Here is a 14,321-nt window from a genome sequence, read left to right as displayed (position 1 = left end):
AAGCCATTACAATTGTTATGATTTATTTTGAAGATCCATGGCGAAGCATCAAATTTGTTGCAATCTTCTATTTGTGGATGCAGTATTTAAGGTGTTATGAGTCCTAAAGGCTATTGATACTCCATATTTCACTTCTTGAATTGGTTAGCAATCTTTTGTGTTCTGGTTCTCGTTCTCGTGTAACTAAATTTAGCATATCTTGTGTTTTCCTCTTTTATTTCTTCCAACGTTATCCTGCTGTTTAGTTTTAAGTTGTTATCCGTTAACTTGTGGAATAATTTGTATCAATTCCTTTTTCCTATTGGTTTCACTAAGTGAGATTTGATATCTTTGGCACAACATGGATCCAAAGGCTGGAGTCTTGTGGATTGTTGGGGAATTGCTGCTAATCATGACTGTTTGCGTATGATTCATGTTGTACCGCAAAGTATGCAGCAATCCATACTCTAGCTCAAGGATAATTCAAAAAGGCAATAATGATCATCAATGTGATTTATTTACAACAAATTATGAATTCTTACAAAACAAATATAAAGTGTCTGACTAGATGAGTGTATTACTGTAGTTTGATGATGGGGAAATGGTGGTGATATGAGAAGTCAAAATCTGGTGGCTTGGTGCTCTCCCTCCTATGTCCTGTGGCGAGAAGTTTCAACACCACAAAGTTGGTTTTGGCAACTCTCAACAGCTCATTGATCTGTAATAAGACACAATTCTAAACATGTATCTTATGACACCGTTAGCCTGTAATGGGAATAATATAATAGTAAACGTTATTTATCTATCAAATATTCCCACAATACAAAGTAAGTCATATTTGTCTCAGATAAACCCACAGAGGAGGTTCGACCCTTATAGTAATACTATAATTTGCCTGGTGGCAAGGAGATCTCTCAGAAGGTGAAAATATTACCCACATCTAGTAATTAATCGATATTTATTACATGGACATTACAACTGCGGCAATACATACATTGAAATGCGTTTTAAACGATACTCTATCACAACGATATACAGTTTGTCGGAACGTGCTCCTTTCTCGCACCAAACCTACACTACACACTTCAATCCTCATGGGCGAATCGTAGCACTTTATTACATGTAAAGCGGTATCTCAAGGTAACCGATACATAACGAATCGATACATTAACAGGATGAACGATAAACTGGATTTCGTGAAGAGACAGATGCCCCTCCCGATATTCTGTAAAACATATATTTACAATTTATGTCGTACGAGACATATGCCCCTTACGACTTGATACGTGAATTAATCTGAAGGCGAGTATAATTAATCTAAATAGACTATCGACGCGCGAGACATGTGCCTCACGCGGATTAACACGTAAAAATTACCCAAAAGACCACCTCACTTCAGAGACAAAATACAGAGGAACTTTAGCTCTACCTTACGTCTGAACGCCTATTAAGCTGATTTCGTTAAGCCAGATTATTCTCAAACGTACGGCAATATCACTAAGCGAGACATCTACCCCACACGGAATATTGCGCGTAACGCAACACTTTATCTAATTTCTTCGTGGGACTTTAAAATACAAAAATAAGATCTCAATCAAAAGGGGCTTTAAATTAAAGAATAAACGATAAACTAACACTCTCTGTAAACGTGTCGCCATGCGAGATAGTTACCCCACACGGAACACAACATACAACTTAATAAATTACACACTTTGTGAGTTATTAGAATACTACTAATGTTGAACAGCAATTCTAAAGGGGACTTCAAATTGAGGAATACATGATACAATAACACTCTCTGAAAATAAAATTATACTTTATCCTCGCTTAACCTACAGAAAAACAAAATGGTACATTCCGAAATAAAATTTTACTGACATTTCACTTTACAAAAACTTAACCAAAATGATTTCTTACTTGAAATTAAGAGGGCCTTTTTATAATTGAACCGACGAGACAGATGCCTCCGCTCGATTATATGATGTAAAATTTCTAAAAGAATTTAGAGCCTCGAGGTGAGGGACAATTGCCTCTAACCGAGAGTTAGAACGTTCGATACTTTATGGACTCGATACTGGAAAATTAAAAACGAGACCGACTTGGAGAAAATTGACATTGAAATCTGAGTTTGTTAAAGAATTAACAACTTACGACTTTTGGAGGGACACTTACCCATATGGAAATATGCCCCCGTCGGTAATCGGCGACGCTACACTCACTTACGCCATAAACGAAACTTTATAACTTGATAGCTTGACGGTACGGCACGGAATGTCCTCTGGTCACCTCCTAGAGCTCCTTCCCCTCTCAAGGTCGTGGTGGGGGGGTAACTAAATGACGGTGGCGCCTGACGTACTCCACGACAGATCTGCGATTTACTTATCTCGCGGGAAATTTGAAATTCACTGTCACAAGCCATGGTGTTGTAAGGGAGCAGGTGGCTAAGTTAGTGGGGGAAGGGTCAGTATGAAATCTGGGAGGGGGATTTGCGCTCATTGCCTTAGGAGGAACGGGCACCTCTGGCCTCTAATTTATGCAGGTAAGCTAGTTAGATCCATGTAAAAGAAGGAATTTGTTTGAAAAGCAATTAAAGTTTGGCCAGTCTACCAAAATAAATTGGTTTTCTCTCAACCAACTCCCTATAAATCCTATATTAGCACGGTGATCTCTTACTGTGCATCTATTAGCCCTTGCACTCTTAATTTTCTCAGGTATGCTACCTGAACTCGATACCTTTTCAAAATTCCTAATCAGCCACTTAGTATCTTACCTCATTGTCGGGGTTGGTGATGGACTCCAGCAAGGACCTAGCCTGGTGGAAGTGTTTGCACCCGTGGGTGTACAAGCTCTGACTATGGGTGTGCTGTAGTGCCGCGGTCATGTCATGGAACTCTGAGTACTGCACGGGTGGAGGTGTCAGAAGACTGCTGAAGGGTGCGAAGCGGTGTTCGTAACGGACTCGCTCACAGTCAAACTCCGGGTGTGGCAGTTGTAACTTCCCGTCTTGCCGGAATCCCAGCATTGCCTGTGTTTGGAGAAACATTGCCATCATTACAATAAAATAACAGGCATATTGAAGTGTTTTTTACCCAAGACATTTACTCTATCCCAAACAGTTATTTCCACTTCTTGGCTGTATTTTATGAGGAATGTACAGTAGAAATGATTGAAATCCGATTAATCAATCCTAAATAATTCAGTAGCCTTTTGATGGTTTGAGTCTGAACCCAGGTGCCTTTGGCTTTTAATACCTGATCCTGGCTAGAGGAGCTGATCTTTTACTAAGTGTCAAAGCTACACAAGGCATCTCACCAAATCTATACTTGTCCTGTGTTCTTATTAGGGTCGAAATACACTTAGAAGCATTAATAGTAATGATATTAATATCTTTAATCAAATGTTGAACTTCACAGAGCCTTTATGTAGTAGATGGTCGATGTGAGTTAGCAGTTCCACGATTTAACAAAAACAATTATTTAAAATAAACAGGCATGTAAAAATCAAATTGGTGTTATGCAGGAAGTTATACACTGTATTAAAACAAAATTCATGGACATATTTTTAACAAAATAAAAGATACACAGATAAATTACCTTATAATATCCGCCACACATGTTCTGTAGAGCCTGGTGCAAGATGATTTCCCTAGTGTAAGGTCTGGCCTTCTTTTTCCTTGGTTTGCTACGTCTCTGTGCCCTCCCCGCGGCGGCAGCCTGCTCCTGATCCACCAAGAAACTGTCGGCTCGTGTCAGAGATGAGATCAACCAACCATAGAGAAATTCGTACAAATACCTGCAACACATCTAGACCTTCAGTACCATTTTTAGGGACTAGATAGTAATGTGTTTTTCATTAACTTTAAAATGGGTTTTCCCAGCTTCCAAATACGGCTGCAGGGTTGTGAATGTCATGCAAGTGTTTTAGTGTCTGCTTTTTTTATACAGTCCCTACCAAATTTGGCAGCTAGGAATACGACTGTTCCTGACTGTGTGTTTAGTTGGTGCTGAAAACCGCAGCTGTACTCTGCAACCGAATTCGGCAGCTATGAAAAAAACCTCAAGTTATTGATGTAGACATATCAACCATTAAGTTTAAGGTGTAGATAACCTTTTGATCAAATAAAACGTCTAGTTGAATGTGCAAAAATAGAGTGCTCCTTTCAAAGTTGGATTTTCTGCTTTTTGGTACTAGACAATCAAGTTAAATAATTTCCCAATCCCTTAGTCACCCAACCTGTATAAACAGCCTTAGTATCAAAGGTCAACCCCAACGTTATCTCTGAAGCTAGTTCCGTGTTAGCCATTGAAGAGGACACATGGGGTACCCCACTACACTTCAGTTCAGTAAGCAAATAATCTCGCAAAGGTACCTATTATACTTTACTTTCATTTTTTGGGCTGTTCCCATTATTCTATCCAAATGAAATGAGTAATTTACAAGCTCACTTAATTATAAGCTCACTCTGTCTATTACACTCAACAACTTCAACATGGGAATGGCTTGTCTAGTTCTGTTAATAGTCAAGTCTCATAAAAAGTTAGGATTGTGATTTTATGATGGTAAAATAACAAAATATTGTGGTTCATTGACTTACTCTACTCAGCATAGATGTTAAAAAAACTATCGTGTATTCAAGAGAATGGAGCAGAATAAAATCTGGAGAATATTTAGAGTAAACAAGGTGAGAGGGAGTTAGGGATTGAAGAAATCACAGAAAGAGTGAATCAGGGGTACTTGAAGCCAGCTAAAGGAGTAGAAAAAGCAATACTAAGATGGTTTGGAAATGCAAGGCAATTTGTAGAAAAATCATGGTAGAGGAAAGGACGCTGTGAAGAATGTAGACAAATAGGTTCCAAGAAAGAAAGAAGGTGGTTAGGTTACGTGCAGAGGGTTCTGGAGAAGAAAGGAGTGAAATGCCAAATGATAGAGGAAGAGAAACTGTGAAGAGATTAAGGATCAGGTAGCATATTTATTTAATGCCCATAGCTAAGGATTACCGAAACAAAAGAGGAAATTTATCTCTTTAGCATTCTTTTAGTAATCTAAAACCTAATCTTTAGATCACTAGTAGTTTGGTATGATTATGCTTAAATACTTTTCACAATGTAAAACTCACCAGAAGATGTAATGGTACTCGTGAGTGCTGTAGAGTTCCAACTCAAAGCCAGAGAGAAGAAACATAATCATGATTCTGAGACTGTGGTAGAGTACCCAAGTGCCAAAACATGCCAAATGAGATCTCGGAGGGTCACACTTCTGACCTATGTTGTTGAGGAACGCATCCACTCTCTCTGCCTACAAATTTTAAATTCATCTTCATGTAAGCTAGCTGAACTCTATTCTAATCAAAAACTTAGTTGTGATGCACTAGGTTTACCTTTAAATTATATTTTAAAACCTAATAGACTATATGAAAATTCACTTAAATTGGTATCATTACAAAACTAAATACTCAACTGGGTTTAAAATTGAAACCACCACAGATAAATGTCAAGAAACCCCATTTGTGCTCAAAAGGTACTCGCTAGGTTTCAGTTTCTTGCACTTAGCTGTAAATCCTCTATTTTTTGCATTTTTTATTCCACCATCAAAAGATAGTCGATTCCCCATGGGTGCATTCTTTTCCCTATTACTCTAAATATCCCGTCCTTTAAAATATTCAAGATAATGAAGAATGTGTCAACACCAAGTTTTTCTACTAAAGGGACCTTCAGTCAATTTTGACAAACACAGTTAAGGTTATATTATTTTAAGTTCCCTAAGTAAAATGGTAAACACATAGTGTTTGTATTCCAAGCAGCAGTTGAAGTGGCCAGTAACATAGAAATTATTGAGAAAACTTATAAAATTGTAAATAAGATTGAATTTTTTTATCTAGTAGATGAGTACGGTGCTTTGGTTGAATTTTGAAGAATCGCAGAAACCTAACCTAACGCTATTGCCATAGACACAAACCTCGTCCTGTAGAGATGCAAACTCCTCCAGTAGATGAGCTAACTTGTCTCTCTGTCTGGCTCTGTTGTGTCCACACAGTTGGATGAGACTGGTGAACGGACGAACACATCTGTCAAAGAATGTGTCCACATACTCCCTGGCCTGCACAGAAACATCACACTCAACACTTTAGTGTAGTTGTGAAACTTATAAATAAAACAAGAATTTTGAAGCAGTTTTTTACAGTCTCAACTACTAGCTGTAAAATAAAATGAACATTCATTCAACCATGATGAAGTATAAGTTTTTGAGCATATTATATCTAACGTTCTTGATGTAAAATTGAAATTGATAATTAATCTACAATAAGGGACTGAAAGCCAATTCAGGAAGAAGGAATGGATTTGTTTAGAAAAAGGCAATAATTTTAGCAATATAACTACAACGCCTGATGTGATAGGTTATGAGACTCACCTGAGGGTTGGCAACGAATGGGTTCCTCGGTGCGAGGGAGGGAGGAGATATGAAGTTGCGAGCTGCGTCTCTCAGAGCATCTACACAGCTACCGTTAGCTCTGTTGACGTACAACAGTTGCATCACGCTGCGAGATACGATACATGGGTTGCTCCTGCTCAGCTCTATAAACAGGTCCTGCGCAGGTGCAAACAGATCTGTGTAAACAGCTGATAGGCTACGTTTGTCAGTAGCTATCATTTGACTCAACACATGCCCCCTGGTGTGAATGAATGAATCTAAAAATCGTTTTATCTCCAAAACTCTGAACAATTTAACGTTTAACGCTAGGAACATACTTAAATGTGGAACAGTAATGACCTATGAGGCTGGTTCTTGTTACTAAAAGTATGGATGGACGGGCTTGTTCTTCTAATTTGAGTTGAGACAAAACAGCATTTTTAATTCCTTCCTGATTTTCAGGACAAGAGGGACAGCATTTTTCTTCCCCTGTGGAAAATCTTAAATACAATTTCTTTTAAATGGCAATAATGACTAATAATTTCACATGATTGTGACAAGTTTGTAAACACTTTTGGCAATTGCAAATACCGGTAATTCGTGATCATCTTTTGAGTTTGCGCAGACACCATCATTGTCACTTGGCGACAATATTGCTGAGTCAAAACCAAATTTAATGCTTATCCGCCGGAGGAAATATTTTTCTATAAAAAGTTCACCAAATATTGGCACCTGTCCATCCCACATTAAAAGCCAAATGGTCAAGGACAGCTAGGTCCACTTTCAAACCATCTAAGAGCAGTTTTTCGGACACAAACTAAGAACATAAAAAAAACTACATTCAATTGCTTTTTTCTAGATTAATAAAGGCTTTAAGGCTAAGCCACACCGCCATCTGCAGGGTAACGTTTTGTTACGCTTCAGATTTTTTGGGCCGATCGCTTACCGTTGTTTCAAATGGGGAAAGTCATACCGCCGCATACAGACTATGCGGACTTGTCTGCTGGATCAGAAGCAGACATATGTGCACTGGGCTCATCTGGACTCATTCACATGGCGAATTATAAGAACTGAGTTAAACATGGGCCGTGTGACAATCGAAGACCTCTGTCACAGTGTGTCTTGGGCATCGTTATGTAACATTACGCTGCAGATGGCGGTGTGGCATGGCCTTTATATACTGATATTACCCACGTACCAGAGCACTATGGAAGGAGGTGCATGTAGCTACCCTGCAGGCCTGTTTTAGTCTCCCTATAAGCTCTTCTAGATATTGATATGCATCTGCTCTACTCTTGACTCTGGTGTAGCGAGGAAATGTCGGTGGAAGCAGTCTCTGATTGACTAGCGGCTCAAAACCCATCATCACCGAACCTCCGTCGGCTATAGTTACAGATTGGGAATTAACTTCATTTTATAGTTGAGGACAATCATGACGTATAAGGTAACCAGGGTGCTGGTTCAAAGGGGCGCATAGCCTACTTTTGAAAGTTTTACTTAAAACTCTAATGGAAACTATTAAAACAATTTTTTTCATGTGGAAGATCAATACCTAACCTATCTTTAAATACTAGAACATTTGTCTCATACACAATAGAGTCTTATAAATTAAAAATTAGACTTCCACAGTCATACTAGACTCTATTTTACTAGATCAGGGGTCTCCAACCTATGGCCTGCGAAGGCTTACTGGGAAATAACTAACTGGTCAGTGGTAACTGCAGCAACAGAGTTTATTGAATCTGTGATCGACTCAGTTGATAAAGTCAACAAAGTTGTAGGCATATTTATGGACTTGAGTAAAGCCTTTGATAGCATTAAATGGGACTTTATTACATAAATTGAAATTGTTTGGGATTGAAGGGAAATAATATAATTAGCTTAGTACATATTTCTGTAACCGACAACAGTTTGTAGAAATTTTAAATTAAAAAAACAATAGATTGCTCAAATACAAATCCACTTTTAAACAGGTAATAAGAGGTGTTCCTCAAGGGTCCATATTAGGATCTTTGTTTTTCACATGCTACATAAAATATATGACAAAATTACATAATAATTATAGCTTATGTCTTTATGCTGATGACGCTAATCTTCAAATAAATGGGCACTCTATTGAGGAGGTTGAGTTGTCATCATTTTCAAACCTGGCTCTTTTAGATCAGTAAAAAAAAAATAATAGTTTAGTATTATTAATAGTCCTCCAAATATTGTCAATGTGGCCCTTGAGTAAAAAAGGTTGGAGAACCCTGTACTAGATCATTGGGAGATGGCTGCATTAATGAATTGGTGAAAATCCTGGACGACGTTTCAGATAAGTTGAAACAACCCGTCTCTGAGGCAAGCTACAATTCAACAATAATTTTAAAGAGTATATGTATGTGACTTCTGCTATGCATTTGCAATGTCTGCCAGTTAAACTATGCAGTCATCTCCTGATGAGTAAGATTTCACTGTTGAAATAGAATCTAGAACATCTTATATAACTTTGTAGGCATAGCTTTGTAGGCTGATCTTAAAGTATACCATACACACTTTAGTTAATTATAGGCATTTTCCACTCTTAGTTTAGTTAGTAACCATTCTTTTCCTTTGATTTTTTAAGTCATACTTTCAGGGCCATCTAGTTTATGGAACCGTGTTTATTCCAAAATCAAACTACTGCACAACTCACGTGTAGGTGTAGGTTGCAGACCACGGTCCAATGTTTTGATCAGTGTAGGGATGACCTCAGCACATGTAGTCAGCAGTTTGCTGCTGTCCCCCACGCTGACTCCACCTTGCTTGCTGAGGGAACTGAGTGCTTGGTACAACAGTCGTGTGAACCTGACTCTGGCGTGCAGTGCTATCAAGTCTTCATGCTGAAATACACTTATAGTTAATGTTGCAAGAGTATTTAAAATTGTGTTATGTATTGTTGTTGCTCCAATTTTTTAGAAAAAAAAACATTCATCCATACCATCACTTTGTACTAAGGATCACTTAAGACATTATTTAGGGTACTTGCGGCCTCAGCACTAGTGGCTCCTGCCCCTATATGGAGCTTCCCTACAATCACAGCAAAATCATGAAGTTTTCCCATGATCATTTTAGTGTTTTGTTATGTTTGCATTTTTGATTAGGACTATTTGATTTTTGTATTAGTTTGTTTAGATGTTTTTACACATTACAAGCAAGACCAAATGAACAGGATGGCACAATGTTATGAACATTTCTGTGATCGTGTAGACATTTTTATCGTCTCCTGCTATCATGGAAACTTTGCCGCAGTAATCCGCAATCCTGAATCTTCTTATGATGCAATCGTTGCAGATAACACCGTGATCATAAAAGCTCGGATCAAGTGCAATTTTCTATCTAAGTGCTCAATCTCTCGAGTTTGTAGGCTACGCTCGGCTCAGCTCAAACATCAAGTCGCTCGCACACCTCTAACGAAAAACCTATAAATGATCAAGTTTGAAGAACATACCTTGCCAGTGTCGGGTGTGTCGGCAGTTCTAGCTCTAACCCTACGTTGTAGTTCGTCCTCAGTCTCCCGCAGCAACGCCACGACTCTCTGCTCGCTCCAGTCTGGACACAGGCTGTAGCCGTACACTGTAGGCTGGAAGTCTTCCTCCTCAAACACTGTACCTCTACAAGACAACACATGAGTGATATCCAGGGTAGGCTATCTGAACTAAGTTAAATTCAATTTAGTGCTTCACATTATTGTAAGGGGAAAAAACTATTTCAATCAATAGGCTACATCTATTATCATCAAGCAAGTAAGCAAATTAAACTGGCTGCAAAGGGATAAAAAATAAAGAACCAAACTATTAGGATACACTTAGGGTAATTTGGTGGTTAACGTGTCAAATATCAAAAATATGTCAAAATTAAGTCAAATCACCTTAATCGCAAATAAAAATGTTCTGGAAATTTTGTTTAGAATCCATTTAACATAGGTAATGGGTAGAAGATTATCTGATAGAAACGCTTCTATTTAATACTTTTTTCTTATGAAATGGCGAACTTACTAATGTGGTATTTTAAGCCAAGTATGAATGGAAATAAGTGTAGGATGAGTAGCATGGATGAATGTAGATGTATGGATTTAAATTGCTCACATAGGCCTACACAGAACATTGTTATTTTGTCACCGTTTGGGTACTTTAGAGCACTTCGATGATAAATCATAGAGAGTAAGATAAAAAGCAAAGCTTCAAAAACCTTTCGACTAACCAACTTTTGGATAGAGTACATTACACTACTGTATTACACAATTTTCGCTACCTGTTTACAAAGTCCTTGATGATGTAGACGATCTTGTAGACAGAGAAGCAGAAGGCCCGCAGTGGTTTGTCCTGGACTGTGTGAGGTTTATGTAGGAAGAGGTTGGTGAACACGGTCTGTGCCAGAGAGTGACCTTCTAGCCAAGACACCAGGCAGGCTAGAGTGTTGTCTATGACGCCTATCTGCTCACTTAAACTGAGACTGGACAGCTTCAGTTTCCCACACTGTGTGAAAATAGTATACCTGGTGTCAAAAGCTATCACAGAATATGATTACCGGAGAGTAATTTATTTGTACAATTATTCCAGAAACACTAAATGTATTATTAAGAAAATATTGATACAGTAGGCCTACCTAATTAGTACTTACAAATAAGTATCAGAAGTAACATCTTGATTTATGGCCTGTGACAAATTGTACGTAGTTGAAACTTTGTAAGCCTCTAGAAAACAATCTGGTTGGGTTGCTATTTAATGCATTTGAAAATTTAATTTAAACCCATTATAAAATGTTGAAACTCAATAAGTGCATTTCACCCAGTTCAGTTTAGTAAGGACAATAAATAATGTAACTCACATCAACGGCCTGTTCGAAAGTGAGCGCAGCTTTGTTTCCTCTGTTGCAAAGCATTCCTGCGTCCATCTTCGGGTCCATCATCTCTATGGCCGACATAGCCTCGAACAGTCCAAACAGCTCATCATGCAGCAATTCGCCTAAGTCCAACACTGCAAATAGTAAGTTATGGAATTAATAAAGTGCTTGCCAAGTAATCTGAAGGTGCCAGTTCACTGAGAAACATCAGTATCTTTTCCATAGTTTGAATCTGGAACCACCCTTGATCATTGTGGTAGTAATAACATGGTTCTTGGTGAAGAAAAAGCTGTTTTTACTCAGAAGCACAGTTATCATTTATTTTCATTTTCACTTTAAAATTCATTGTAAAGTGTGGAGTATTCACTTTAAAATAGGCCTAGACATTCTGAGCAAGAATTTTCAAGAATATACTTCTGAAAGTTTTTATAACAGGCTACACAATGAATCAAATAGGCCTAGGCCTAGTCTAGTAGCATGAAATAATCTAAATCACTTACCTTTGATGGAATTAAAAAAGTCATCAGTGATATCTACCCAGTTGTAGTTATTTTCGGAAAGCATGACTGGACTCATTGCTGGGCTGTGATCGCCGGAGCTCCTAAAATAGAACCAGATAAGTTACAGTTATACAAAAATCAATGTATACATAAGAGTAGGCATAAACTTGACTCAAAGCATATTCTTTCCCTTAAGCAAGCTAAAGCAAGGTAAGCTTAAGCTTTTGGCAGTTCTTTATCAATAAACCTTATCCTTTCCCTTTATGAATAAACCTTAGCTAAGCTAGTAGGGCCTAGGCCTAGGTTTTGTTCAAAGAAAAATAGGTAGGGTAAGCGGGGGGAATTGGGTGGTAAAATTTTTAACAATTTTTATATTTTTTATTTATTGATATTTTAACATTTAAATGACATGTATGGACAGCCAATCTCTTCAAGAATAAGCCATAACCTTTTCAGATTTGTACCTTTAAACATTTAAAGGAGGGAAATAGTTTTAGGGACCCTTGTCATTTCGCGATTCTAAAAGTGGTATGCAAACTTTTTCAATCTTTCATATAAAATGCATTAAAATTTTCATACATGTGAAATTACATTATTTTTCACCATAAAATGAATAAAAATATACCAAAGAACATGCCCAATACTTATTTTCATAATAAAACAACTACTTCTAATTTTTTCTTTTTTTTTTCAAAAATGTTACCACCCAATTACCCCCTTATGGGAAATTGGGTGGTAAATTTTAAAACTGAGCTAATATTTACTGTTTCCTTGGCTTAATTTAATTAAAAAAGGCAATAATAATAATATTTTGTGAATATAATTCACACTAGAGTTTTTGTTTTGGTATTTCACCACTACCACCCAATTACCCCTATACCAATACCATTAGCCCTATACCACCCAATACCCGTGAGTTCACGGCACATTGGACTGAACCCAGAAGACCTAAAAAAAAGTCACAAAATTGTATTATAGTTACTTAAATAGGCATAGAGACTGCAGTAGCGACTGAGCTGATGTAGTAAACTAGTGCATTAGGCCTACATTAGTTTATACAGCCTCCCTTGTTTTATATCGTGCGAAGGACTGGAAAATCGTGCCTCATTTTCTAAAGTTTTGAGACCATATTACATAATTTAAACCTTATTAGAGAAACATTTGTCCCTATTTTCCTGTTAATATTATTAATGAACTCTTTATATTATGAATTTAAAAACTGTAGGCCATAATATTTAATTGTGGTTAAAGATTTTTTTTCATGTGCGTAGTTTAGGAAAAATATGTTTGTCACCACAAAATTTATGGTAAATTTTGTTTATTTTTTACTAAACCTAGTCAAAAATGTTGCTTTTAGTTTCCTTTATAACACCCAATTTCCCAACTTTAAATAGCATTTAGTGTTTATGGATTGTTGACCTACCACCCAATTACCCCCATGGGGGTAATTGGGTGGTAAAACACATTTTAATTTTTTTAATTTTTTTTGGGAACTGCGGGAAAAAAATAAAACATGAAAAAGATAGCTATTTGTATTATAAAATTACTTAAATAGGCATTTAGCAACAAAAATAGGAAAAGTGGCCGAACCAGATACATTTGTAAAACATACCTCCCAATTCCCCCCGCTTACCCTAGGCCTAAACTTAATGCAAATGATACAGAAAAACTAAACATGCTACATTATATAGTGAAAAGGGGATACACTTGCTACATTACCACTAAAACATCGATAAATAAACAGTTGAGGAAAATTTTTTATTAAAAATGTAGTCAAGATTTACTTAGATCAAAAACCACGGCCTAGACATATTTTGTGGTTCGTCTAGAAAGTTTCTTTTGACTTTTAATCAAATTATAAGATGAATATGTATGCAGTAATTCTAATATAACTAATGAAAAGATAATAATTTGACTTACACTTCCTTTTTATCATCAATGTTCAATGACTTCAAATCCTCACTAACCTCTTCATCAGCCATTGTTTTCATTTTGATTTTTGGCTTTTATTTACTTTACTTTTACACTTTCCTTTCAGTTTGACTTTTTCCAACGCGTCTGCTGTCTGCTCAATCCTCAATGCTGCCGTTCCGTTTCCCACCCCACCTCCAGCTGATGTCATTTTGTTTTTGATTGACACTGCTACCAACCGACAAAAGTAGATTCAGATCAATATTATTCATTACATGATACATGATCTCTCCGTCCGTAGTCCTTTGCCTTAAGGAATTGGACAGGTCAGGGTTAATACAAAGAATAACCAGCTTAATACTAATTTTTGTCACCGTCTAGGTAACTGTCTATGTCCTCTAAACTTAACTCTACTAGATATTTTTTTAATTCTGATTTGAATTTTGTTAAGCTCTGAATTTCAAGTAATTTTTTCGGTAGGGCCTGGTACAATTTCATTCCCATGTAATCTGGTTTGTGTTCAAATTTTGTGAGTTTATGTTGGACTGCATGTGTGCCCTTTGTTCGTGTGTTGTAAGTGTGATTTGTAAAAGTTGGTTTAATGTTCTGTGATTTTATATAGCAAACTGATTCATAGATATAAAGTGAAGGGACTGTGAG

General features: G+C 37.1%; 1 protein-coding gene across 1 annotated transcript; it reads right to left on the bottom strand.

Annotated features, from left to right (window-relative positions):
• Window positions 1-477: 477 nt before the first annotated feature.
• On the bottom strand, window positions 478-13,808 carry LOC128997256 (N-alpha-acetyltransferase 35, NatC auxiliary subunit). The gene is made up of 13 exons (XM_054422871.1): window positions 13,671-13,808; window positions 11,751-11,851; window positions 11,236-11,384; window positions 10,660-10,883; window positions 9,857-10,019; window positions 9,062-9,248; window positions 7,586-7,770; window positions 6,388-6,564; window positions 5,935-6,075; window positions 5,096-5,274; window positions 3,573-3,771; window positions 2,750-3,004; window positions 478-697 (listed from the first exon to the last, which is right to left on the bottom strand). Exons 1-13 carry the CDS (start codon window positions 13,739-13,741, stop codon window positions 557-559), a joined length of 2,172 nt encoding a protein of 723 aa, XP_054278846.1. The 5' UTR covers window positions 13,742-13,808; the 3' UTR covers window positions 478-556.
• Between the last annotated feature and the right edge of the window lie 513 nt (window positions 13,809-14,321).

The sequence above is a fragment of the Macrosteles quadrilineatus genome, unplaced genomic scaffold, assembly GCF_028750875.1.
Source record: "Macrosteles quadrilineatus isolate MER2022 unplaced genomic scaffold, UCM_ALF_1.0 Scaffold_6__1_contigs__length_79288215, whole genome shotgun sequence".
Classification (NCBI taxonomy): Eukaryota; Metazoa; Arthropoda; class Insecta; order Hemiptera; family Cicadellidae; genus Macrosteles; species Macrosteles quadrilineatus.
This window is presented reverse-complemented; position numbering and strand designations above follow the sequence as displayed.